This window comes from Hemicordylus capensis, chromosome 17 (assembly GCF_027244095.1).
Source record: "Hemicordylus capensis ecotype Gifberg chromosome 17, rHemCap1.1.pri, whole genome shotgun sequence".
NCBI lineage: Eukaryota > Metazoa > Chordata > Lepidosauria > Squamata > Cordylidae > Hemicordylus > Hemicordylus capensis.
Window position 1 is genome coordinate 3,327,196 of NC_069673.1, and position 23,469 is coordinate 3,350,664.

Genomic DNA, 23,469 nt, shown 5'->3' on the forward strand with positions numbered 1-23,469 from the left:
CTCTTGGAGATGCTGCCAGGGAGGGAACTGGGAACCTTCTGCAGGGAAAGCAAATGCTCTTCCACTGAGCGACGGTTCTCCCATAGTCATGCTTCTATACTCCTGTAGTGTCGGGCAGTCTAACCATTAATCTATTTGCTTCAATTCCAGTTCAGGTTCAGAGGTAGTGGCAACTGTTGTGGTTTGAGGCAAGAAAGTCGGGGTTTGCGAATCGGCTCGAAATCGAGGCAGTTCTCACTCGAATCGGTTTGGTTCGAAGGCTCAACCTCAGACAAAACCAGGTCTGGTTTGAGTCGTGGGCGAGCTGAGCTACTCGGACCAGTTTGGCCCGTTTGAGAGGGCTGGGGCTTCTGTAATCGTTAAATTACTTTTTTAAAATGAAGTACTTACACAAATGGCCTGTCCACATGCATGGCTGCAAAAAAAAAAAGGCTGCTGTGCATGCGCAGAGAACCGAAACGGGCCCCAAACAGGCTGAACTGGCCCCCGGAGACTTGGTGGAGGCTGGCAGGGGTGTGGGTGCAGGGCCGCTGCAGACACCCTTGCAGCCACCCCTGCAGCTGCCACGGCACACCTGGATTATGCATTCTGTGGCAGTATCAAGGCAGTGTGTGCGTGCGTGTGCATGCGCACCTATTTATTTGTTTGTTTGTTTGTTTATTTAGCTAGCATATTTTTATACCACCCAAAACGCAAGTTCTCTGGGCGGTTTACAAGACAATAAAAAGATTAATGTATTCCAACAGTTAAAATTTAAAAAATTTAAACTATTAAAACACAATTAAAACACAATTGAAACAATATCTAATTAAAAGATATTAATAAAAGCATTCACAGTGGGGCCTTCCCGATTCAACCGGAGCAGAATCTAAAATTAACTGAGCGGACGTCTTGCTCTGCGGGGAGAAGAGGAGAAATAAGTGAGACTAAGACCCATGTAAAAATGTAAAGATGTGGCTAACTATGTTGTTCTTTGTTCAAGTTTTTTGTAAACCGCTTTGGCAGGTTCGCCTGAAAAGTGGTATATACAAAATAAATAAATAAATATCAAAAAACTTGTGAGTGTGCGCGCCCATGCCCACACCTTAGAAAGAACACTGCTCTTCAGGAGTTACTCTAAAGGGCTACTTAATTTTGTGAGGACAATTCAGGCATAATTTAGACTGAATTGTGCTTCAAGTGAAAATTCATAATTTAGTAATTTAGCCACTGTGCCTTGTTTTGTCACTGCATTTTAAGAGGGACAGTGATAAACTGGAATGGATTTAGAGATGAGGGAAACGAAAGTGGTGAGGGGCCTGGCAAACTGATGGAAAGCATACTTGAGGACATCGTTTTTAAGCATATAGAAGAACAGGTCTTGCTGCAGGAGAACCAGCGCGGCTTCTGCAAAGGCAAGCCTTTCCTCCTTAACCTTTTGGAGTTCTTTGAGAGGGTCGACAGGCGTGTGGATAAAGATGATCCTGTTGACAGAGTATGCTTGGACTTCCAAAAAGCTTTTGACTTCCCCACCAAAGGTTCTTGAGTAAACCTAGCAGATATGGGATAAGGGGACGGGTTCATGTGTGGATCGGTAACTGGTTGAAGGATAGGAAACAGAGGGTAGGGATCAATGGACAGTTTTCACAATGGAGGGAAGTAGGAAGTGGGGTCCCCCAGGGATTGGTGCTGGGGACCAGTGCTCTTTAACTTGTTCATAAATGATCTAGAAGTTGGGGTAAGCAGTGAAGTGGCCAGATTTGCAGATGACACTAAACTGGGTCTTTGCAGAGAGATCTTGGGATTGTGGTGGACAGCTCATTGAAACTGTTGACTCAGGGCACAGCAGCTGTGAAAAAGGCCGATTCCATGCTAGGGATCATTAGGAAAGGGATTGAAAATAAAAATGCTAATATTATAATGTACAAATCTATGGTGCGGCCACATGTGGAGTACTTACTGCATACAGTTTTGGTCACCGTATCTTAAGAGGGACACTGCAGAACTGGAGAAGGTTCAGAAGAGGGCAACCAAGATGATCAGGGGCCTGGAGCACCTTCCTGATGAGGCAAGGCTACAACACCTGGGGCTATTTAGTTTGGCAAAGAGGTGACTACGGGGAGACATGATAGAGGAGGTCTATAAAATCATGCATGGTGTGGAGAAAGTGGAGAGAGAGAAATTCTCCTCCCTCTCTCACAACACTAGAACCAGGGGTCATCCTGTGAACCTGAAGGTCTGGAAATTTAGGACCGACAAGAGGCAGTACTTTTCCACACAGCACACAATTAATTCCTTGCCATGCGATGTGGTGATGGCCACCAGCTTGGATGGCTTGCGCGGGCTATGGGATGGAGACTGCCTTGGTCGGCTTGTTGGATGATATCCAATTGGGAATTGACAGAGGTAAATAAATGTAAATTTTATTTACGGTCATTGACCAAATAGGAAACCAAAAAATTACAAAGATTATTATGACAGAAAACAGATATCACAGAAGCGATTGGAGTAGTACCAAGTCATCATCGCAACAGTCTTATAAACAGTCCGAGCTCCCTTTTCAACCAATCAGGGAGCTGCACACCCTAATGGCTATATAACAGAATTTTGCTACAATATAGGAGACAGAGGAATCGTTATCCACAAGTAAAAATTTTACTAAAAAATTGTCAGGGTGTCCAGGGAATCTAGTCAATAGGGGTAAAATCAAGTGGTGCCTAATATCCCGATAAAAGCTACAGTTCAGTAAAACATGAGCAATGGTTTCAATTTCTATACCGTCCTTCCAAAAATGGCTCAAGACGGTTTACACAGAGAAATAATAAGTAAGATGGCTTCCTGTCCCCAAAGGGCTCACAATCTGAAAAAGAAACACAGGACAGACACCAGCAACAGTCATTGGAACTACTGTGCTGGGGGTGGATAGGGCCAGTTGCTCTCCCCCTGCTCAATAAAGAGAATCACCACGTTAAAAGGTGCCTCTTTGCCAAGTTAGATGGTGTCTCTCGGGGACTGTTGTTCTTCAAAAACTGAACTTCATTATGGTGTCCCTCAGGGCTCTGTATTGTCTCCGATGTTGTTTAACATCTCCATGAAACCTCTGGGAGAGATCATCAGGAGATTTGGTGGAGGGTGTAATCAATATGTTGATGACACCCAAATCCTTTTCTCCGTGTCAATATCATCAGGAGAAGGCATAACCTCCCTAAATGCTTGCCTGGAGGCAGTGATGGGCTGGATGAGAGGTAACAAGCTGAGGCTGAATCCAGATAAGACGGAAGTACTTATTGTGCGGGGTCGGAACTCAGGAGATGATTTTGATCTGTTGGTTCTGGATGGGGTCACACTTCCCCAGAAGGAACAGGTACACAGTCTGGGGGTGCTTCTGGACACAAACCTCTCTCTGGTGTCCCAGGTTGAGGCAGTGGCAAGAGGTGCCTTTTATCAGCTTCGGCTGATATGCCGGCTGCGTCCCATTTCTTAAACTAAATGACCTCAGAACAGTAGTACATCTACTGGTCACCTCCAGACTTGACTACTGCAATGCGCTCTATGTGGGGCTGCCTTTGTGTGTAGTTTGGAGACTGTAGTTGGTCCAGAATGCGGCAGCCAAGTTGGTCTCTGGGTCATCTCAGAGGGACCATATTACTCCTATCTTAAAAGATCTACACTGGTTGCCAATAAGTTTCTGGGCAAAAGACAAGGTTTTGGTTATCACCCATAAAGCCCTAAACAGCGTGGGCCCTGGGTATTTAAGAGAACATCTTCTTTGCCATGAACCCCACCTCCCATTGAGATCATCTGGAGAGGTTCGTCTGAAGTTGCCTGCAGCTTGTCTGGTAGCCGCTCAGGGACGGGCCTTCTCCATTGCTGCCCTGAGGCTCTGGAAATAAGAACTGAAATAATCCTGCTGAAATAAGAGCCTCCCCATCTCTTAGAACTTTTAAAAGGACAGTCAAGATGCATTTGTTCACCCAGGCTTTTAATTCAGCCATAGCTGGCATACCACAGGCTGGGAACCCCCTGCTATAGCAGATTCCTCCACTAGAAGACCTAGCAGAATGGACTAGAAGACCACCAGGGACCCTTCCAGCTCTAAAATCCCATGATTCCTTTCCCCTGAAGTTCTGTTGCAAATCAGGTTTGGGAGACACCATCCAATAGTAATTCAAGTTTGGTTCTGATTCAGAAAAAGGAAAGATTTGGTTTGGCTCTTTGGATCAGGCCCCATTTATCTCCCCCCCCTCCGCCCCGCCACAGATCTTTAAGCACTTGCGTTCTCTCTCTCTCTCTCTCTCTCTCTCGTTTTTTGTTCCTCTTAAAAAAAAAGAAAAAAAAAAGATGTTCAATCCAACACTTAGCTGGCTATAACAAGGACTTCAGGGAGCAAACAGCCCTTTCTGCATAGATCTCTTTAGCTCTGCTGCTTCATTAGCTGTGGGAATTGGTAGGCTTCCATTACAGCGAATTTTCCTGTATAATTTAGGAAAATAATGAAACGTGCATATTTTTCATTCTCCGCTCTTTGTTCTTTGGCTTTGTTTCGCTTTTTCATCTGCTGCATGGGTTAGGATCCTCTTGAATATTTCAAAATTTGAGGACTGTTTCTCCCCCCCTGCCCTTTCCGAAAGAGGAGGCACAGAGTTTTGTTTACTACAAAAACTTTACCTAGGAAAATAAATCTTTAGGAACTGCCGGCTTCGAAAACAGACCAGCCATGCAGGTCCTTGATCCTCGGCGAGCCTTGCGTGGCTCCCATACGTTTTACTGGGGCTTGTGCAGGAGAACTTCAAATGCTTTCGAAAGCTCAGAGAAGGTGTTGTACGTTAAGCAGTGCCAAGTGATCTCTGGGCAGGCATACCTGCACTTCAGACTCACGCTGGTTTAAGGGATGGCCTCTTCTTAGGGGACCTTGGGAACTGGTAGTTCCCTGATGGGGGCTAGGGATCTCTCATAGGGAAGTCTCAGTAGCTGCTCCAAGCTGAAATTCCCATGGCTTGTCTTTTAGAGAAGCCAGGGCAGTTATGAGCAGGCATCTACAAATCCACTTGCCTGCTCGTCAGTGGCGAGTGTCCTCAGCCCTCTGGCGAGCAGGACACTCAGCACCACTCGGATCTCCTTCCCAGAGGTCTCATCTCATTTCCACTGCCATTTTGGAGAAGGTCAGAAACAGCAGGCATCCCTTTGGAGCAGGAGAAGAGGGCTCCTGTTTCTTCCCATCTCCATATCCCAGTGCAGATGAGAGAAGGCCTGCTTCTCCCCTAAGACCTCTGAGTGTGTGGCAGAAAAGGCTTTGAGGAAAGAGAAGGAACATAGGAAGCTGCCATATACTGCGCCAGACCATTGATCTATCTTGCTCAGTATTGTCTTCACAGACTGGCAGGGGCTTCTCCAAGGTTGAAGGCAAGAATCTGTTGGTGGGGGACCAGAAATAATGGCTGAAGACATTGAAGTGGTGGGTAGCTTCTTCCTTTTAGGATCGACCATCAACAGTAAAGGATCCAGCAGTCAAGAAATAGGCTGCAGACTAGCACTTGGTAGAGTTCCAATGAAGGCCTTGGAAAGGATATTGAGATGCCGTGACGTGTCTACACCTACAAAGTTGAGAACCGTTCGGACCGTGGTTTCTCCCGTGACACTCTATGGATGCGAAAGCTGGACTTGGAAGAAGCAAGAAAGGAAAAGTATTGATGCTTTTCAACTTCGGTGCTGGAGAAGACTTTGGAGGAGACCATGGACAGCCAGGAGAACAAACACATGGATCCTAGAACATAGCAATCCAGAATTTTCACTTGAAGCACAAATGACCAGGCTCAAACTATCATACCTTGGAGACATTATGCAAAGACCCAGCTCCCTTGAGATGTCTGCAATGCTGGGAAAAGTTGAAGGAAAGAGAAGAAGAAGATGACCAGCAGCAAGGTGGATGGACTTGATGACGACAGCCATGAATGCACCACTGAGAGACCTTCAAGGCCAAGTTGAAGACACAGATCATCCTGGAGAGAATCTATCGATGTGGTTCTGATAGTCAACACCAACTTGACGGCACTTCGTCTGTCTCCATCCATCCATCCATCCACCATCCATCATATCTATATACTGCCTGATATATGTATCTTTAGGTGGTTTACACCATTTAAAACAATACATATAAAACAGAGTAAAAGGAAGCAATTAAAACCATTTCAGAGAATAAAGAAGTTAAAACAATTTCATAAGAGAAAAACAATCAACCAGTTTAAAATTGATTTCCGATAAAAGCCTGAGAGAACAGGTGTGTCTTGAGGATCTTCCTAAAAGCAATCGGAGACGGAAGTGCTCTTATTTTGACAGGGGGCATATTCCAAAGCCCTGGGGCAGCCACAGAGAAGGCCTGGTCCTCAGTCTCCATCAATGAGCCAAGGGCAACTGTAACCAGATCTTCCCAGACGATCAAGGAAGCGCCCTCTTAAGTACCCTGGACCCAATTTTCTATGTCTTGGCTGCTACGGCCAGAGTCCAAAGACACGTTTTAGACCTACCCAACAACTTGATGAAGCACAGTAGGCGTTTTGACTGCTGTTGAACCTCCCGGTATGTTTCGCTTAGAGAAGAGAAGAGAAGAGAAGAGAAGAGAAGAGAAGAGAAGAGAAGAGAAGAGAAGACTAAAGTAGATATGGTAGCCATCTTCCAATATGGGACAGCCAGTATCTGAAGGACAGAGCCCCTGGTGGCTCGTGTACTTAGCACGCAGCTGCACCATGATCGATCCACCCTGGGCACAACTGGTCTGGATAATGTTGTGATTTGTGGGGATCTGAGCATGTGTGAACAGAGTTGCTTGGTAACAGAAGACTCGTGAGTGTGTGAAAAATCTGCATATATTGTATCAACTGTGCGTGCCGCACCATCTTTCCTGAGGAGAGCTGGTCTTGTGGTAGCAAGCGTGACTGGTCCCCTTGGCTAAGTAGGGTCTGCCCTGGTTGCATTTGAATGGGAGACCACATGTGAGCATTGTAAGATATTCCCCTCAGGGGATGGGCATCTGAGCTTCTAAGTTCCTTCCCTGGCAGCATCTCCAAGAGAGGGCTGAGAGAGACTCCAGCCTGCAACCTTGGAGTAGCCGCTGCCAGTCTGTGTGGACAATACTGAGCTAGATAGACCAAAGGTCTGACTCAGTATACGGCAGCTTCCTATGTTCCTAAACAGGGATTCCAAGAGGTTGTCGACGACTCCCATCCTATCCAGCTGCAATGGCCTTTGGCTGGGGATGATGGGAGTTGTAGTCAACAACACCTGGAAATCTCTGTCACAGGGGACACTGGATTTGCACCCAGCCTCAGCTCAGCACCAGAGTGTTTTATTTCAAGAGCTGACAACGCTGCACAGTTCTCTGTATCTGGCCACTGTAGCTGATGGCCCAGTTTTGTATATGTCTTTGGTTGAAGCAATTAATTGTCACGTGTCTTGGTCCTCCAGGGCTGGGTGATTGAAGGGCTTCTCGAACGCCGAGAACTGGCGCGCTATGTGCAGGCCTTGGGTATCTTCCCCAGGCATGTTGGTAAGAGCGTCCGCTTATTGGTTCTTAAAAATCTGACTTTCTCGAATCGGTTCCGGGATACGACAGGGGGGAGGAGCACCCGTGACTGGCAAAAAACAATCAGACAAGGCATTCGCTGGGGCTCTCAGACAGGAAAGGGACCCATCGCCAAAGCGTAGCCTTCAGCAGCCGTCTGGTGGGAGCTGGGAGCTGGGAACTGAGCGTCTAGCTGCGAGAACAGCATCATGCTTGAAGTATTAGACTAGGACCAGTGGTGAATTTTGAAGGTGGGCATATATATATATATACAAAAAAAGCACCCTTTTAAAGTGATGATGCTCTTTCTTTAGCAGGGGGAGAGCAACTGGCCCTATCCTTCCCCAGCACAACGTCCCTCCAGGGGCTGTTGATGCTGTCTACCTTACATTTCTTTGTAGATTGTGGGCCCTTTGGCGACAGGGGGCCATCTAATTGATTGATTGATTGATTGATTAATTCGCTATGTAAATCGCTTTGGGAACATTGGTTGAAAAGCAGTGTATAAATACTTGTCGCTGCATGTAGTATTTATTTAGCAGGGGGAGAGCAACTGGCCCTATCCATCCCCAGCACAACATCCCTCCAGGGGCTGCTGCTGGTGTCTATCTTCTGTTTCTTTTTAGATTGTGAGCCCTCTGGGGACAGGGATCCATCTGATTGATTGATTGATTGATTCTCTGTGTAAACTGCTTTGGGAATGTAGGTTGAAAAGTGGTCTATAAATATTTTGTCATCATTGTCGTGTGCACAGAGGTCTTTTTTGGTTTAGCCTGGAGAAGAGAATCAACCGAGGGGAGCTATGGCAGCCCTCTTCAAATAGCTGAAGGGCTGGCCTTGTTCTCAGCGGGTCAAAATTTCAAGGGAAAATGACAAGATTTAGGCGAAACCTTAGAAGACATTTCCAGATTATAACAGCTCATGCAGTGGTGGACTCCCCTCCACTGCAGATTTCCCAAGAGAGGCTGGGCGGCTGCCTGCCAAGGGGTTGGACTAGTGGACCTTCAGGGTCCCTTCCAGCGCTAACATGCTGTGGTTCTAGCTGTGTAGAGCATCCTTTATCGCAAGCCTCTTGACCCTGTATTTGCCCTCCTCTCTTTTGCTTCCTAGTGGTGCTGTCTGCTCCAGACACCGTGCTGATTGAGAGGAATCTCGGGAAAAGGGTGGATTACATCACTGGAGGTGCGGATTGCTTTTCTTCCGGGCGGACGATGTGGGGAGATGGCGGCCGGGGACAGCGGAACCATGAACTGGGGTCTGCCGTGTGAGGCTGCACCTGTCGCTTGATGCTCTCCACAGTCCGGTTTGGCAAGCGAATGTGTTGCTTTGTCGACGGCTTCTGTGGGGTTGGGAAGGCAGGTGTGGGGGGGTCTGCTCTCCTCCCTCCGGAGCCTTGTAGCCACTGAGGAGGGCGGTGTGGCCCCTTGCACGTGTGGATAATGGCCCAGAATCAGTCGAGCAGGGCCTCACACAGTTCCAGGGACTCCCATCACCCCAGTGAAACAGGCACACGCATTTGAGCCAGTGGTACTATTTGGGGATTTTTCGGCACATTAACCTGGCTCCTCCAGAGATGGGAAATAGGTATTATTGCACTGACAGGGAAACCTTGGTATTTGCGGGGGTTCCGTTCTGTTCCCCGACTGCCGCGGATAACGAAACCAAGAATATTAGATCGTTGAAGTCAATGTAGTTGCGGGGGATGGGAAACAGTGGTCAAAATGGGCCAAAATGGGGGGACGCAAAATTAGGTGCTCTATTGTAGTCCACAGGTACATTGCACTCCAGCAATGCCCCTCAAAAGCACCCAAATCCATTGTTTTTTCTGTGAAAAATCACAATTTTAGACCTTTTTCTGGATAAGACGAGCCACGAAATGGCTCCGATTCACCAAATGACTCACCAAATGACTGTGGTAATTTCTGGCTGCCTCTGATCTGCAGATCCCCTTTTTGCCAGTTTTTCCTTGCAAAGTCAGGTGCCAAGTATCCGACAGCAGATAAGTGAAACCGCGGACCCCAGATCCGCGAGTAACGAGCTCCTCTTGTATAGCTTTCAGTGTGTTATCACCCTTTCTTTATCCCTACTCCCAACCGATTCGAGTAAAATTGCAGTCATATTTTGCAGAGGAAAAGGCTAGGATAGGGTTAGGGTCAGCATGAACAAAGGGTGGTGCTCTCCCCTTGGTGTGATCTCTGGAGGACTTTCCTGCCAGTTGTCATCTCCATTCCTCTGACAACATCAATAATATTCTAAAGTTAAAGTGTGCCGTCAAGTCAGTTTCTACTCCTGGTGCCCACAGAGCCCTGTGGTTGTCTTTGGTAGAATACAGGAGGGGTTGACCATTGCCTCCTCCCACACAGTATGAGACGATACCTTTCAGCACCTTCATATAGTGCTGCTGCCCAATATAGGTGTTTCCCATAGTCTGGGACACATACCAGCGGGGATTTGAACTGGCAACCTTCTGCTTGTTAGTCAAGCATTTCCCCGCTGCGCCACTTAAAGTGACTTGATCATATTCTAGAGTTGTTTTATTGATAGCTGTTTTAAATTGCTTTAAATGATCTATTCTTTTAGTGGCTTCTGTTTTAATTTGGAAACCGCCCAGAGATTTGTATGTGCAGTGGTATATAAATGAGATGAATCAATGGATGGGTAGACAGACAGACAGACAGACAGACAGACAATAACACATTGAAAGCTGAAATGTCTTGCCATGTTATCCCCACTTTCCCATCCTTAGGGATGTGGACCTTGTCAACCATCACAAGGACCATCCATCCCCCAGATGGTACTGACCACACCCCAGCTGGCTCATATTATTATCTAGGCCATTGTAGCTGGGGAAGGATGGGAGAGGAGGTCTGGTCTTGTGGGAGCAAGCATGACTTGCCCCCTTAGCTAAGCAGGGTCTGCCCTGGTTTGCATTTGATTGGGAGGTTACATGTGTGAGCACTGTAAGATATTCCCCTTAGGAGATTGAGCCACTTTGGGGAGAGCAGAAGGTTCCAAGTTCCCTCCTTGGCAGCATCGCCGAGAGAGATTCCTGCCTGCAACCTTGGAGAAGCCGCTGCCAGTCTGTGCAAATACTGAGCTAGACAGACCAATGGTCTGACTCAGTATATGGCAGCTTCCTATGTTCCTACAGTCCAACAACATCTGGAGACCCAAGGCTGAGAACCCCAAATGGCCTTCTCCGCCTTTTCGTTTCTTCTTTACCTCCCTCTCGTATGGGACGGAAGGCCCAGTACCATAAGAAGGACAGAAGCGAAGGCCCGACAACATAATACCCTTCTCCTTAGAGTAAGGCCGGGCAGAGAACTCATATCCTAGGATCCTGGGTTGCAACCAACATAGGGAACTAGGAAGCTGGCTTCTACCGAGTTGGACCATGGGCCCACCCAGCTGAGTATTGTCTGCTTTCCAGAAGTGTACCATACGACGTTTGACTGGCCAGTTGACGAGAGCGTTCGCCGGAATTTGGTGGTGCCCGGAGACATCTCTGAAATGGAGACGGCAAAGCGGCTGCTGGAATATCACAGGGATTTTCCCGGAATGCTCCAGTCCTTTGAGAAGTCGGTGAAGTTGATCAATGCTGACCAGCCGTGCGCGGACGTCTTCTCTCAGGGTAGGAACTGAGTTTTAGCCCTTGGGTTCTGTGGCTAGCCCCCGAGCAGGGCTCCAGGGGTTTCTGTTTGCTGGGAGGGGGCAGTGATGAGAAATCAGTCATCTTACTTGGCATAATCCCCCCCCACACACCTTTAAAAAAACCTCATCTACATTGATTTATTCTGGCTTTCTCATGTGGACGGACAAGGAACTAAGTGGTTAGGGCCATCTCTAGCTTTCATAGGGCCCAGGGTGAGGAGAACAGTTTGTGGGGAGCCCTGTGTTGAAGCAACATTGTATGGATCCCCAACAAAATGATGCAGTACATCCCTGGTGTGCATGTGTTACCTGAGCTGGTGACTGAGCATTTTAGGTACCTTTGTCCCTCAAAAGCAGAAGGGGTATTCTTCAGCCTGTGAGGGTATTCTTCAACTTGATAAATCGCCTGCTTTAAAAAAAAATTCAAGTCCACTTCCTCCACTCCTTGCCACTGGCTTCCATTAGCTCCAACCACCTGGGTGTCTGTTAACTGTCCCCTGAGTCCATGGACATTCCACTCCACTGAGTTACATTGGGTCAATTTGGTGTGATGGGTTTTTTTTGGCCCCCTTAGCCCCCCCCTTTAGATTTGTATGAGACCAACATATCTGCGGGTCACCCTGAGTCTGCCAGTACCTTCATCTCACCCACGGGTGCTCTGTTCATGCATCCATAAGGATCATTGCATTTCCAGCTCTTTTGGAGATAGATATCAATCTCGTTCACATGATCTTAGGGGTTGGGGCTGGTGTGGGCTGGGGGAAGGCAGGATCCTACCTATCTCCCCCCATATGATTTGGGGCCCGAAGAGAGCCTGCATGCCCACACAAGTGGGGCGAGTGGTGCCCCAAAGGAGTGGCAGGGGGAAGGAAGCCCGGCTGCCAGATATCCCACGGCACGGTGCATTGGGATATCCTCCGGCTGCCAGGCCCCTTCTTCCCCCCCAGCTCTATGGTAAGTATGGCTGCCCCCAGCCTGAGTGCCCACATGGCATCAGGTAGGAGGTGCATGCGTCTCCTCTGACCTCACTATTCTACCCAGGTAGGGCCGGCTGTGAGAGGAGGTGACGGCCACCCGCTTGGATGGCTTTCAAAGGGGCTTGGACAAATTCAGGGAGGACAGGTGGCTACTATCTGTGGCTACGAGTCTGGTGGCCGTGGGCTACCTCCAGCCTCAGAGGCAGGATGCAGTTGCAGGGGAGTAACAGCGGGAGAGAGGGCATGCCCTCAACTCCTGCCTGTAGGCTTCCAGCGGCATCTGGTGGGCCACTGTACGAAACAGGATGCTGGACTAGATGGGCCTCCTTGGGCCTGATCCAGCAGGGCTGTTCTGATGTTCTTAGCAACAGCAGCAGCAGCAGCAACAACAATAATAATCGAGAAGAAAGAAAAACAAGTGAAAATAATCGACATAGCAATACCAGGGGATAGCAGAATAGAAGAAAAAGAAATAGAAAAAAATCACCAAATACAAAGATCTACAAATTGAAATTGAAAGGCTGTGGCAGAAGAAGACCAAAATAAGCCCAGTGGTCATTGGCGCCCTGGGTGCAGTCCCAAAAGACCTTGAAGAGCACCTCAACACCAGAGGGGCCACAGAAATCACCATCAGCCAATTACAAAAAGCAGCTTTACTGGGAACAGCCTATATTTTGTGACAATATCTATAATAATAATAACAATATTGACAATAAAATTCAGCCATCCCAGGTCCTTGGGAAGGACTCGATGTCTGGATAAAACAAACCAGTCAATAACATCTGTCTGACTGTGTAAACAAGAAATACTAATAATATTTTTAAAAAAACAACAACCCAAAACAACTTTGTTATCCACCCCATAACAAATTGATCTCTGGACGGCTTACAAAACAACATTAAAACATGAGAGGAGAGCTGGTCCGTTGGTAGCAAGCATGACTTGTCCCCTTAGCTATGCAGGGTCCACCCTGGTTGCATATGAAAGGGAGACTAGAAGTTGTGAGCACTGCGAGATAGTCCCCTGAGGGGATGGGGCCGCTCTGGGTAGAGCACCCACCTGCTTGCATGCAGAAGGTTCCAAATTTAAATAAATAAATAAATAAGTTCCCTCCCTGGCAGCATCTCCAGATATGGCTGAGAGAGACACTCCTGCCTGTAACCTTGGAGAAGCTGCTTCCAGTCTGGGTAGACAATACTGAGTGTCCTGGACCAAGCGTCTGACTCAGTAGAAGGCAGCTTCCTGTGCTCCTATATGCCTCCTTCCAAAGGGCCATAGGGACGCAATTGGCCATTTGAAAATTCCATGCATTCCATGGCCTTTTGGAAGGAACCTGGGCTTTTCTGAGGCCTTCCCTTTCTTTCATTTTAGTGCGTTCTCCAGAGCACCTGCATCACGTTCCCTCCCTTGCAGCATCTCCAAGAGAGGGCTGAGAGAGACTCCTGCCTGCAACCTTGGAGAAGCTGCTGCCAGTCAGTGTAGACAATACTGAGCGAAATGGACTGATGGTCTGACTCAGTAGAAGGCCATTTGCTATGTTTTTCTGATGGAGAGGGAGGGAGAGTGGGAGGGAGGAAGGGAGAGAGAGAAAGAAAAAGAAGGAAGGAAGGAAGGAAGGAAGGAAGAGAAAACAGATTATTATTATTATTATTATTTTCATTTATATCCCACTCTTCCTCCAAGGAGCCCAGAGCAGTGTACTACATCCTTGAGTTTCTCTTTCACAACAACCCTGTGAAGTAGGCTAGGCGGAGAGAGAAGTGACTGGCCCAGAGTCACCCAGCTAGTATTATGGCTGAATGGGGATTTGAACTCGGGTCTCCCCGGTCCTAGTCCAGCACTCTAACCACTACACCACGCTGGTGTAGCGGAATTCTGTGCCATTTTTCAGTTTTGCAGAACCATGGCATATCCACATACATAGCCCTGGCTATGGCAGAACAGCTGTTGCTCCAGGGGATCAGTTCCTTACCCTCTATCTGCGGAGGAGCCTTGGGAAAAGTGCATTACATTAAAAATCTTCAGAGAACCTTCATGGTATGCGCTGCATCAGAGAACCTCTAATTCTGCTTTCCGAGAGGCATCTTTGTGTGGAATGTGATGATTCCCCCTTTCCTTTGGTTTGCTGACTTAACTGTGCATATAAATCATCTCTTTCATTTGGGATCTTCACAGAGGAACGGAGAACTCCACAGCTATGAAGCATGGTTTGCTCCCCGCCTCCCGCCCCCCCTGCCTAATTGCCCCTTTCCCAACAATCTACCGATGGCCTGTTTATAGCCGAGCTATATTTTGCGTTTCGAGAAGGCCTCTGCGCCCCTTACTTCTAAGGTAAACAAGTCGCAAGTTTATATTCGGGTTTTACAAATTAATTACCTCTAAATTACTTAATTAAATTTAAAAGTTCACATCATCATTCATAAACAATTCATGCCTTGAATTGTAAGTATATGCGTGGCGGGCTGAATATTAATTATTATTAATTAATAATGCAGTGAGATAAATTGAAAATGGGGATGGAAAAAAAAATCCTCTCTAGATCTTCCCCACTTTTTGTTGTTGTTTTTGGCCGACGCTTCAAGCAGCCTGCCTTCTTTTTTAAAGAATAATTAGATGTGGAGACCGTCTGGGGGATCATTACTCCTAATTAACTTGGTTATTTACTGCAAATTAAGCATCATTTGTAAGCAGGCTGGTTGGCCTGTTATGTTTGTGCTGCGGATATGCTGGCCTGGGAAGAACAGCATAGAGCTCTCTCTGGTTAGCTGATATTTATTTGGGATAACTTATGTGCAGGATGGCTGTTCCCCACCATGATCAGGGCTGGCTCAGGATTTCCTAGGGGGGCAGTCTTTGGGCAAGAGATAACCAGGGGGGCTTTTTAACCAGCAAGAGGTGGAGCCAATGAACAGAACCCCAGACTCCGGTAACTTGATGATTCACACAGGGAAGCCCAACTGTCTGTCAATTTCCTTGATTTTTTTTAAAAAAATTCACCTTCCAACTTTTTCTTTCTGTAGTGCAGTTAAAAGGTAGCATCTCTGTTCTCCAGCCCAGCTCTGGGACCTTTCTTTAAACGTGCAGCCAGACACAAAACATGCAGTCCTCCTTTCCCCAAATGTGTCATTCTGAATAGGCAAGTCCAAGGGTAACGGAATCAGGCGTGTGACCACTTTTTCAATGACTGTAAAATAGAGTTGTGCCGTCAAATCGGTGGTGACTTGTGGTGACCAAAGAGCCCTGTGGTTGTCTTTGGTAGAATACAGGAGGGGTTGACCATTGCAGCATGAGATGATGCCTTTCAGCATCTTCCTATATCTCTGCTGCCCGATATAGGTGTTTCCTGTAGTCTGGGAAACATACCAGCGGGATTTGAACCAGCAACCTCTTGCTCCCTAGGCAAGTTACTTCCCCACTGCAGCATTAATGACTGTAGCCATAAGCAATTTTTCACATTGATATTATATGAACCCACTGGCAAGAGAACATCTCCTACTCTAAGGCCATATTTTTACAAAATGCGTACATATTATAGATCGTGTCTGAAACGTTCAAAATATGTCGGAAATGGAATCAGGAGTGGTAATGGGATCAGAATTTTTGGGCATAGCTTTCTGATTCTATTACCCACAAAATACCTCATAATGGGATCAAATATTTATCTGTTTGTTTCTTTGTTTTTTTATATTTGTACACCATCCAAACCTCCGTCTCTGGGCCGTTCACAGCAACATAAAACAGATTAAAACCGAAATTAAAACCGTAAAGCAATTTAAAACCACAAGATCTAGTTAAAAAGCTTGAGTGTGGGGGGGGGGATGAGCCTTTAGGGACTTTTAAAAAGTTGTCAGAGATGGGGAAACTCTTATTTCAGCTGGGAGCACATTCCAGAGCCTCAGGGCAACAATGGAGCAGGCCCGTCCCTGTGTATTATTGTTGTTGTTGTTATTTACATTCATAAACCACCCCATTCAGAGGCTCTGGGTGCTGTACAACAATCAAATCTCTCTGGATAATCTCAATGGGTGATGGGACTCATAGTGAAGAAGATATTCTCTTAAAAACCCAGGGCCTAAGCTGTTTACGGCTTTATAGGCTTTATAGGTTATCACCAGCATCTTTATATTTTGCCCAGAAACTTATTGGTAGCCAATGTAGTTCTTTTTATATAGTTGCAATATGGTATCTTTGAGATGACCCCGAGACCAACATGGCAGCCTCATTCGGTACCAACTGCAGTTTCTGGACTGCGTATGAAGGCAGCCCCACATCTAAGATCGCTAAGACCCTTTCCAATCTGGCTTCCTGGATACGGGATGGAAACTGCCTTGGTTGCCCTGGTGGATGATCTATGCCGGGAGATATTCAGAGGGAGTGTGACTCTGTTGATTCTCCTGGACCTCTCAGCGGCTTTCGATACCATCAACCATGGTATCCTTCTGGGTTCTCTCTCCAGATTGGGACTTGGGGGCACCGCTCCTACCTGGAGGGTCATGCTCAGAAGATCATGCTGGGGAACATCTGCTCCACCCCTTTGGCCTATGGAGTGCCAACCTTTTACCTTATTAGAACATCACAATAAGTTAACATAAGAACAGCCCTGCTGGATCAGGCACAAGGCCCACCTAGTCCAGCATCCTGTTTCATACTTCCAAAAAGCTTTTCGGAATCACACTGAGTTGACACTTTCAATGAGTTGTCCACCACGACCCCAAGATCTCTCTCCTGGTCAGTCACCGACAGCTCAGATTCCATCAGCGTATATGTGAAGTGGGTGTTTTTTGCCCCCATGTGCATCACTTTGCACTTGCTTACATTGAACTGCATTTGCCATTTTGTCTCCCAGTCCCCCAGTTTGGAGAGATGTTTTTGGAGTTCCTCACAATCCGTTGTGGATTTCACTACCCTAAAAAGTTTAGTGTCATCTGCAAATTTGGCCACTTCGCTGGTCACCCCAGCTTCTGGATCGTTTATGAACAAGTTAAAGAGCACTGGTCCCAGTATTGATCCCTGGGGGACCCCACTTCTTTCCTCCCTCCATTGTGTAAACTGTCCATTTATTCATGCTCTCTGTTTCCTGTCCTTCAACCAGTTACCGATCCACACATGAACCTGTCCCCTTATCCCATGACTGCTAGGTTTGCTCAAGAGCCTTTGGTGGGAAACTTTATCAAAAGCTTTTTGGAACCAAAACGTTGGTTCTCTTAGTGAATTTTCTAGAAGTAACAGAGGTGGCTGTACACATGATTGGATTTTGGAGCATTTGTTGTCAGGTGTATGGAACGTTTCCAAGACTGTTCTCCATTTGACAAATATCACAAATTGCCATAATTCTGTGTATGTTTTTATACCTGTTTGGGGGTAATGTAGGACTCCCAAAGCATGGTTAGCTGTGGCCGATTCCCCAGCCCATGGCGTGTGTGTGTTGGGGGTGTGTGTGTGTACTCACCTGTCTGATAATCTAACCTTCTGTTGTCCCTCTTTTTATTTTTTATAGTTTTGACCCACGTCCAACGTCCGCCTCGAACTCTGGCCCCCTTTTCACCCCGGATTCTTCTCTGTGGGCCCCCAGGTTGTGGGAAAAGTCTGCAGGCAGCGTTACTAGCTCAGAAATATGGCATCATCAATGGTATGTTCCCATTCCATTTCCCCCTTCTCCAGCAGCGGTGGCCCGGGTTCAAACTTTGGCAGCTGCTTCCACCACCTGCCTCCTCTCCACCCCCAGGCCCTGTAGCCGCCTGCTCACCTGGGGCCACTTCCCCTCCATCCTGGGCTGCCGCCGCCACTAATTCTGCAGTAGCTACCATTACATTGTTATAGCGTAATGCGGCCATGGTGACTGCAGAATTGGTGCAACAGCCACTACGGAGGCGGAGGGGGCAGCCCAGTGAGGGGAGGCTGGGCGGCTGGCAGGCGTTGCTTGGCTGCCCCCGTTCAGCCCTGCTTCTTGAGCAGCTCATGTTCATGCAACCTGTCCCTCAGTCATAGTTCTAGCATTTCCTCCCTTTCTCTCCTCCTCTCCCTCTCTCCCCCTCTCCTTCCTTCTCCCTCCCTCTCTCCCCCTTCCCCTTCCCCTCTCCCTTTCTCCCCTCCCCTCCCTCTCTTTCTCCCTCCCCCTCTTCCCTCTCTCTCCCTCTCTCTCTTCCTCTCCATCCTTGTCTCCCCCTCCCTCTTCCTCTCCCCCTTCTCCCTCCCTCCCTTTCTCTCCTTCACTCCCCCTCCCTCTCCCCCTCTTTCTCCCTCCCCCTCTTTACCCCCTCTTTCCCTCCCTCTCCTTCAGGGGCATAAAGAGGTTGGAGTGGGCCCAGAGACAAAATTTTAAAATGGGCCCCCGTCACTGCCTTCCTCTAAAAATTTTAAAAATATATTAAAGGAAGCTCAGGCGGGCGTTGGGTGGGGGAGACATGTCTCTCCCCCCCCCCCCGAGTCAGGGGGCCTTGAGACAATGGTCTCCCCTTGCCCTATTATAGTTACGCCCCTGCTCTCCTTCCCTCTCTCTCTCCCTCCCTCTTCCTCTCCCATTTCTCTCTCCCTCCCTTTCTCTCCTCCTCTCCCTCCTCTCTCTCCATCCCTTTCCCTCTCCCTCTCTCCCCCTCCTTCTTTCTCCCTCTCCCCCTCCCTCTCTCCCCTTCCCTCCCCCCCTCATATTTATCTTGGCCTACTTGGGCTGCTTTTCTTTTTCCTTCACTGCAGCCTTTTTTAAAAATTGTATTTTTAAAAATTAAGCAGTCAAAAGCATACACTTTGAAACAAACCAATACCAAGATATACCGGTACATAGTTCAAGCCATCACATTTAATACCCTTTAGACATTTAACCGAACCATCCCTCTCCGACCCCAGCACAGCATCTCTCCAGTGGCTGTTGCTGGTGTCTATCTTATGTTTCTTTTTAGATTCTGAGCCCTTTGGGGACAGGGGTCCATCTTATTTATTTATGCGTTATTTATTTTTCTATGTAAACTGCTTTGAGTGGCATATAAATATCAAGTGGTTAAAGAGTGATATATAATAATAATAATAATAATAATAATAATAATAATAATAATTGTTGTTGTTGTTGTTGTTGTTGGTAGTAGTAGTAGTAGTAGTAGTAGTAGTAGTAGTAGTAAGTTGTAGTAGTTGTTGTAAGAGTAGATTTGCACTCTTTCATCAGACACCAGAAGAACTTTGGCAGAGGTCTGAGTTCTCCATTGTGTCCCCCACTTGGACTTCTGTAAAATCTTCACCGCTTTTGTGTGATTCCTGGGAAGTCCTTAAATATTTCTGTGGCCTGGAAAAACATCACTCCTCTCTTCCTCTCATCTTCGAATATATATTGCCCGGAGGAGGGGGTGGACTAGACGACCTTTAAGGTCCTCCCAGCCGCTAGAAGTCTTGACACCGTTGTTAAATGGTCCTTGGGGATCCTTCTCTGCCGCAGCACAGTGTGGAAACTGCAACTTTACTCAGTAATTATAAGTTTATCGAAAGTGAGAGCCCCTTCGGCTCTTCCTTCGCTTCTTATTATTTCGATCCCAGGTTTTGATTAGTATCTTTCCGTCTCCGCTGCATTAAAAAACCCAAAAACGTTCCTGGCCAAATTTATTCTTTTTTATTCCATATTCTTTTCCTGCTTCTGCTTGGCTAGGCCAGGAGAGGGGCGCGTGTGCGTGCGAGAGAGGAAGAAGCCAGCCGAAACCCAACGCCTTTTCTTTTATTCAGTGACCTTTTTCCAATATGCAGCTTCTTTGCCGCCCCCCCTCCCCGCCCCGCTCCCCCCCCTCCCCAGTCCTTTCTTGCTTCCTTTTTAAAAATTAACCTTGTGCCTTTTTGTTCCTCCTCCCCCTCAGTTTCCTGCGGGCAAATGCTCAAGGAAGCTGTAGCCGCTGAGACAAAACTCGGAGAACTCATTAAGCCGTATTTTGACGGCGGATGGCCAGGTAAGTCGCCTTCCCAGCTCCCCACCTGCGGGAGGAAAGGACCACCGGGTGTGGGTGGGGGAGAGGAAAGGAGCAAAGAACCGTGTGCCGTGTTTGGGCCTGAAGTTGCATCCCCCGGGAGCGATTAAGGTTGGGATTATTAATAGGAGCCAGCAGGGTGCCGTGGCTACCGTGCTGGAGTAGGACTGGGGGGCAGAGGTGCACCTCAGTCATTTCGGAGCCTGGACCGAAAGGCTGTTGGAGGCCCCCCTCCCCTGCAAATTAAGCATCCTCACGCTCCGCCGGGCGACCGCACCACCTGGGACAAAGAGGATTTGGGCGGCCCCCGGGGCTGTGGAGGCCCTAGACTTCGGCCCCAAAGTCCAGGGGTAGGAGCGCCTCTGCTGGGGAGGCCTGAGTTCAAATCCCCCTTCAACCATGAAACCCACTGGGTGACTCTGGGCCAGTCACTTCTCTCTCCCAGCCTAGCCTACCTCACAGGGTTGCTGTGAGGATAAATAGAACCATGTGCTCCTTGGAGGAAGAGTGGGATAGAAATGTACAAATAATATTGGGGGCCAGCGTGGTGTAGTGGCTAGAGTGCTGGACTAGGACCGGGGAGACCCGAGTTCAAATCCCCATTCAGCCATGAAACTAGCTGGATGACTCTGGGCCAGTCACGCCTCTCTCAGCCTAGCCTACTTCACAGGGTTGTTGTGAAAGAGAAACCTAAGTATGTAGTACACCGCTCTGGGCTCCTTGGAGGAAGAGCGGGATAGAAATGAATAATAATAATAATATAAATAATAAACATTTTGATTGATGGGCTGACATACTGCAAACAAGGGGACAGTAAGGGAAGAGCAAATGTGCAGCTTGGGCTAGTCCCTTTATCGAGAAGGCGGATCTGGTCACGGTTACCCATGCCTTAGTCACGTCCCGGCTGGATTACTGCCATGTGCTTTACATGGGGCTGCCCTTGAAGAATATCCGGAAACCGCAGCTAGTGCAAAATGTGGAAACTGCAGCTAGTCCGGTTTTATCCGGAGCTGCCAATTGGGATCACATCACACCTATTCTGAAAGAGTTGCACCGTCTGCCAGTTAGTTTCCGGGTCCAATTCAAGGTGCTGGTCTTGACCTTTAAAGCCCTTAATGGTTTGGGCCCGGGTTTTAATGAAAGGCGGTATAGAAATTTAACAATAAATAAATAAAACACAGGTGGACTAGACCACTGAGATGCACCCCTGTGTCTGCTGAAGGATTCAACTAACGCAGCATCGACACTCACGTGGGGAGGATTTCAGCTACTTCCCCTTCTCTCAGAAGGGTTCTATGCCACCCGAAAATATGTCCCTGAGGGTTCTGCAACCCTCAGGGACATATTTCCGGGTGGCACAGGGGACTTTTGGGGGAAAAGAAAATCACCAATATTCACACCCCCTCCCGCTTTGGCACTGGCGCTTCATTAGTAAGTAATAATAATCATGGCTTAAGGGGACATAGGGGGATTGAGCCCCCAGCGTGCCCCTGAGCACATGTAATCAGCCACGAGGAGGATGCGCACCACCAATTTGCAAATTGCAATGCCCATTTGAAACAATGGGTGGCACATCGCACAACTCCATGCACGGAGACCTTACCGCTGTGCATTGCTGCCCTGCGGCACAGCCTCTGTCCCCCACATTTCCTTGCACAGTCAAACCACATAGTGGCTAGCGTGCTGGACTAGGACCGGGGAGACCCGAGTTCAGATCCCCCTTCAGCCATGAGACTTGCTGGGTGACTCTGGGCCAGTCACTTCTTTCTCAGCCCAACCTACTTCACAGGGTTGTTGTGAAAGAGAAACTCAAGTATGTAGTACACCGCTCTGGGCTCCTGGGAGGAAGAGCGGGATATAAAATGTAAAAATAAATAAATAAATAAATAAATAAATAAATAAATAAATAAGTAAGTAAGTAAGTAAGTAAGTAAGTTTTGGGTGGTATAGATATATGCGAAATAAATAAATAAATAAGAAAGAAAGAAAGAAAGAAAGAAAATTATTAGTTGACTTCCTTTACTGACAAAGCACTGGTGCTATGTCAAGTGCTGCTGAGTTCCGGACTAATGCGGGGTGGTGAATTTTGGTGACTCCCCTTCTCCCGCCCCCCGAAGCCCTCTGTGCCACCTGAAAATATGTCCCTGAGGGCTCTGTAATGCATGGGAAACCCCAGCCTCCCAATCATGGAAACGCCTGCCATCATGGCTAGTGTTCCCCCCTTCGGATGGAGCTGCTGGAACCAGGAGCAGTATGGGGCAGGGGAGTGAGTGACAGGAGGGGGCGGAGCTTCTGGGGCACCTTGAAATGCACGGCTCATGGAGAGTGTCCGTTTTCATAACATCCAGACAGGGCCATAGTGATACTATTTTTATTTATTTATTTCTTTATTGTTTGTTTGTTTGATTGATTGATTGATTTACATGCCTCTGTCCATTAAAATAATCTCAGAGTGGTTTACAATATAATGAACACCATGCATAATTCAAATACAAGAGTACAGAGGACCTCAAGGCAGTTGGATTGATTGATTAAGTGCCGTCAAGTCAGTGTCGACAACATAATTGACACAGTGCATAATTGAAATACAAAAGTACAGATCATATAACTTTTGTAAACCGCGTTTTGGGCGGTATAGAAATGAAATGAAATGAAATTAAAGAATGAATGAATGAATGAATGAATAAATAATATCTCCACTTAAAAAATCAATATCCCCTTAAAACAATACATAAAACACAAAGCAGCAGCAGCAGCAGCAGCAAAATCAATACTTCTGGGTGAAGAGCCACGTCTTTACTTTCCCCCTAAAACCTGTCAAGGAGACTGTGGAGCGGATGCCAGTATAACCACTATACGGTGACTATACGGAACCTCTCATGATCCCAGCCTGAGCAGTAGGGCAGAGTTTGACCCTGAAGTGGGGAGCAGCCAGGCCAGAGGATCCGTCTCCCAACCCTGACACCAGACTGGAACCTATGTTTGCCCGCTGGGAAACCTGGGAGCAGTGACCCCAGAACTGAAGACCCTATAATTGCCGCACACACAGCCTGAGTCCGAACTCCCCCCCCCCGCCCCCTGCTAATGAGCCAGCCTCTTCCCACCAAGTATCTCATCCTCCCTCAAGCCTGCCAGCAATGGGCCAGGAGGGCTTTGAGGGACTGGAGAATAGACTCCAGGCCATAAACCTCTCTGCTTTTCAGACAAGGAGGAGGAGCCCAGGAGGGGTAGGCGGAGCCAGCAGGTATTTAAGGCCTCAGTCCAGCTCCAGCACTTTTTGAAGCAAGTTGCTTGCCTGGAGCTCTCCAGGGTCCTGAAACCTTGGCTGCCTCATCTCGCCTCCCCCATGAGCTCCTGACAGGAC

General features: G+C 47.7%; 1 protein-coding gene across 5 annotated transcripts in view; it reads left to right on the forward strand.

Annotated features, from left to right (window-relative positions):
• The window catches only part of AK8 (adenylate kinase 8), a 123,319-nt gene that overhangs the window by 45,643 nt on the left and 54,207 nt on the right, over positions 1 to 23,469 (forward strand). For all 5 annotated transcript variants that reach the window (XM_053282083.1, XM_053282084.1, XM_053282085.1 and 2 more), the window contains 5 exons: positions 7,441 to 7,522; positions 8,648 to 8,719; positions 10,968 to 11,168; positions 17,663 to 17,794; positions 19,998 to 20,087. In XM_053282083.1, coding sequence (XP_053138058.1) covers positions 7,441 to 7,522; positions 8,648 to 8,719; positions 10,968 to 11,168; positions 17,663 to 17,794; positions 19,998 to 20,087 — 577 coding nt within the window. The remainder of the gene's footprint in view (positions 1 to 7,440; positions 7,523 to 8,647; positions 8,720 to 10,967; positions 11,169 to 17,662; positions 17,795 to 19,997; positions 20,088 to 23,469) is intronic.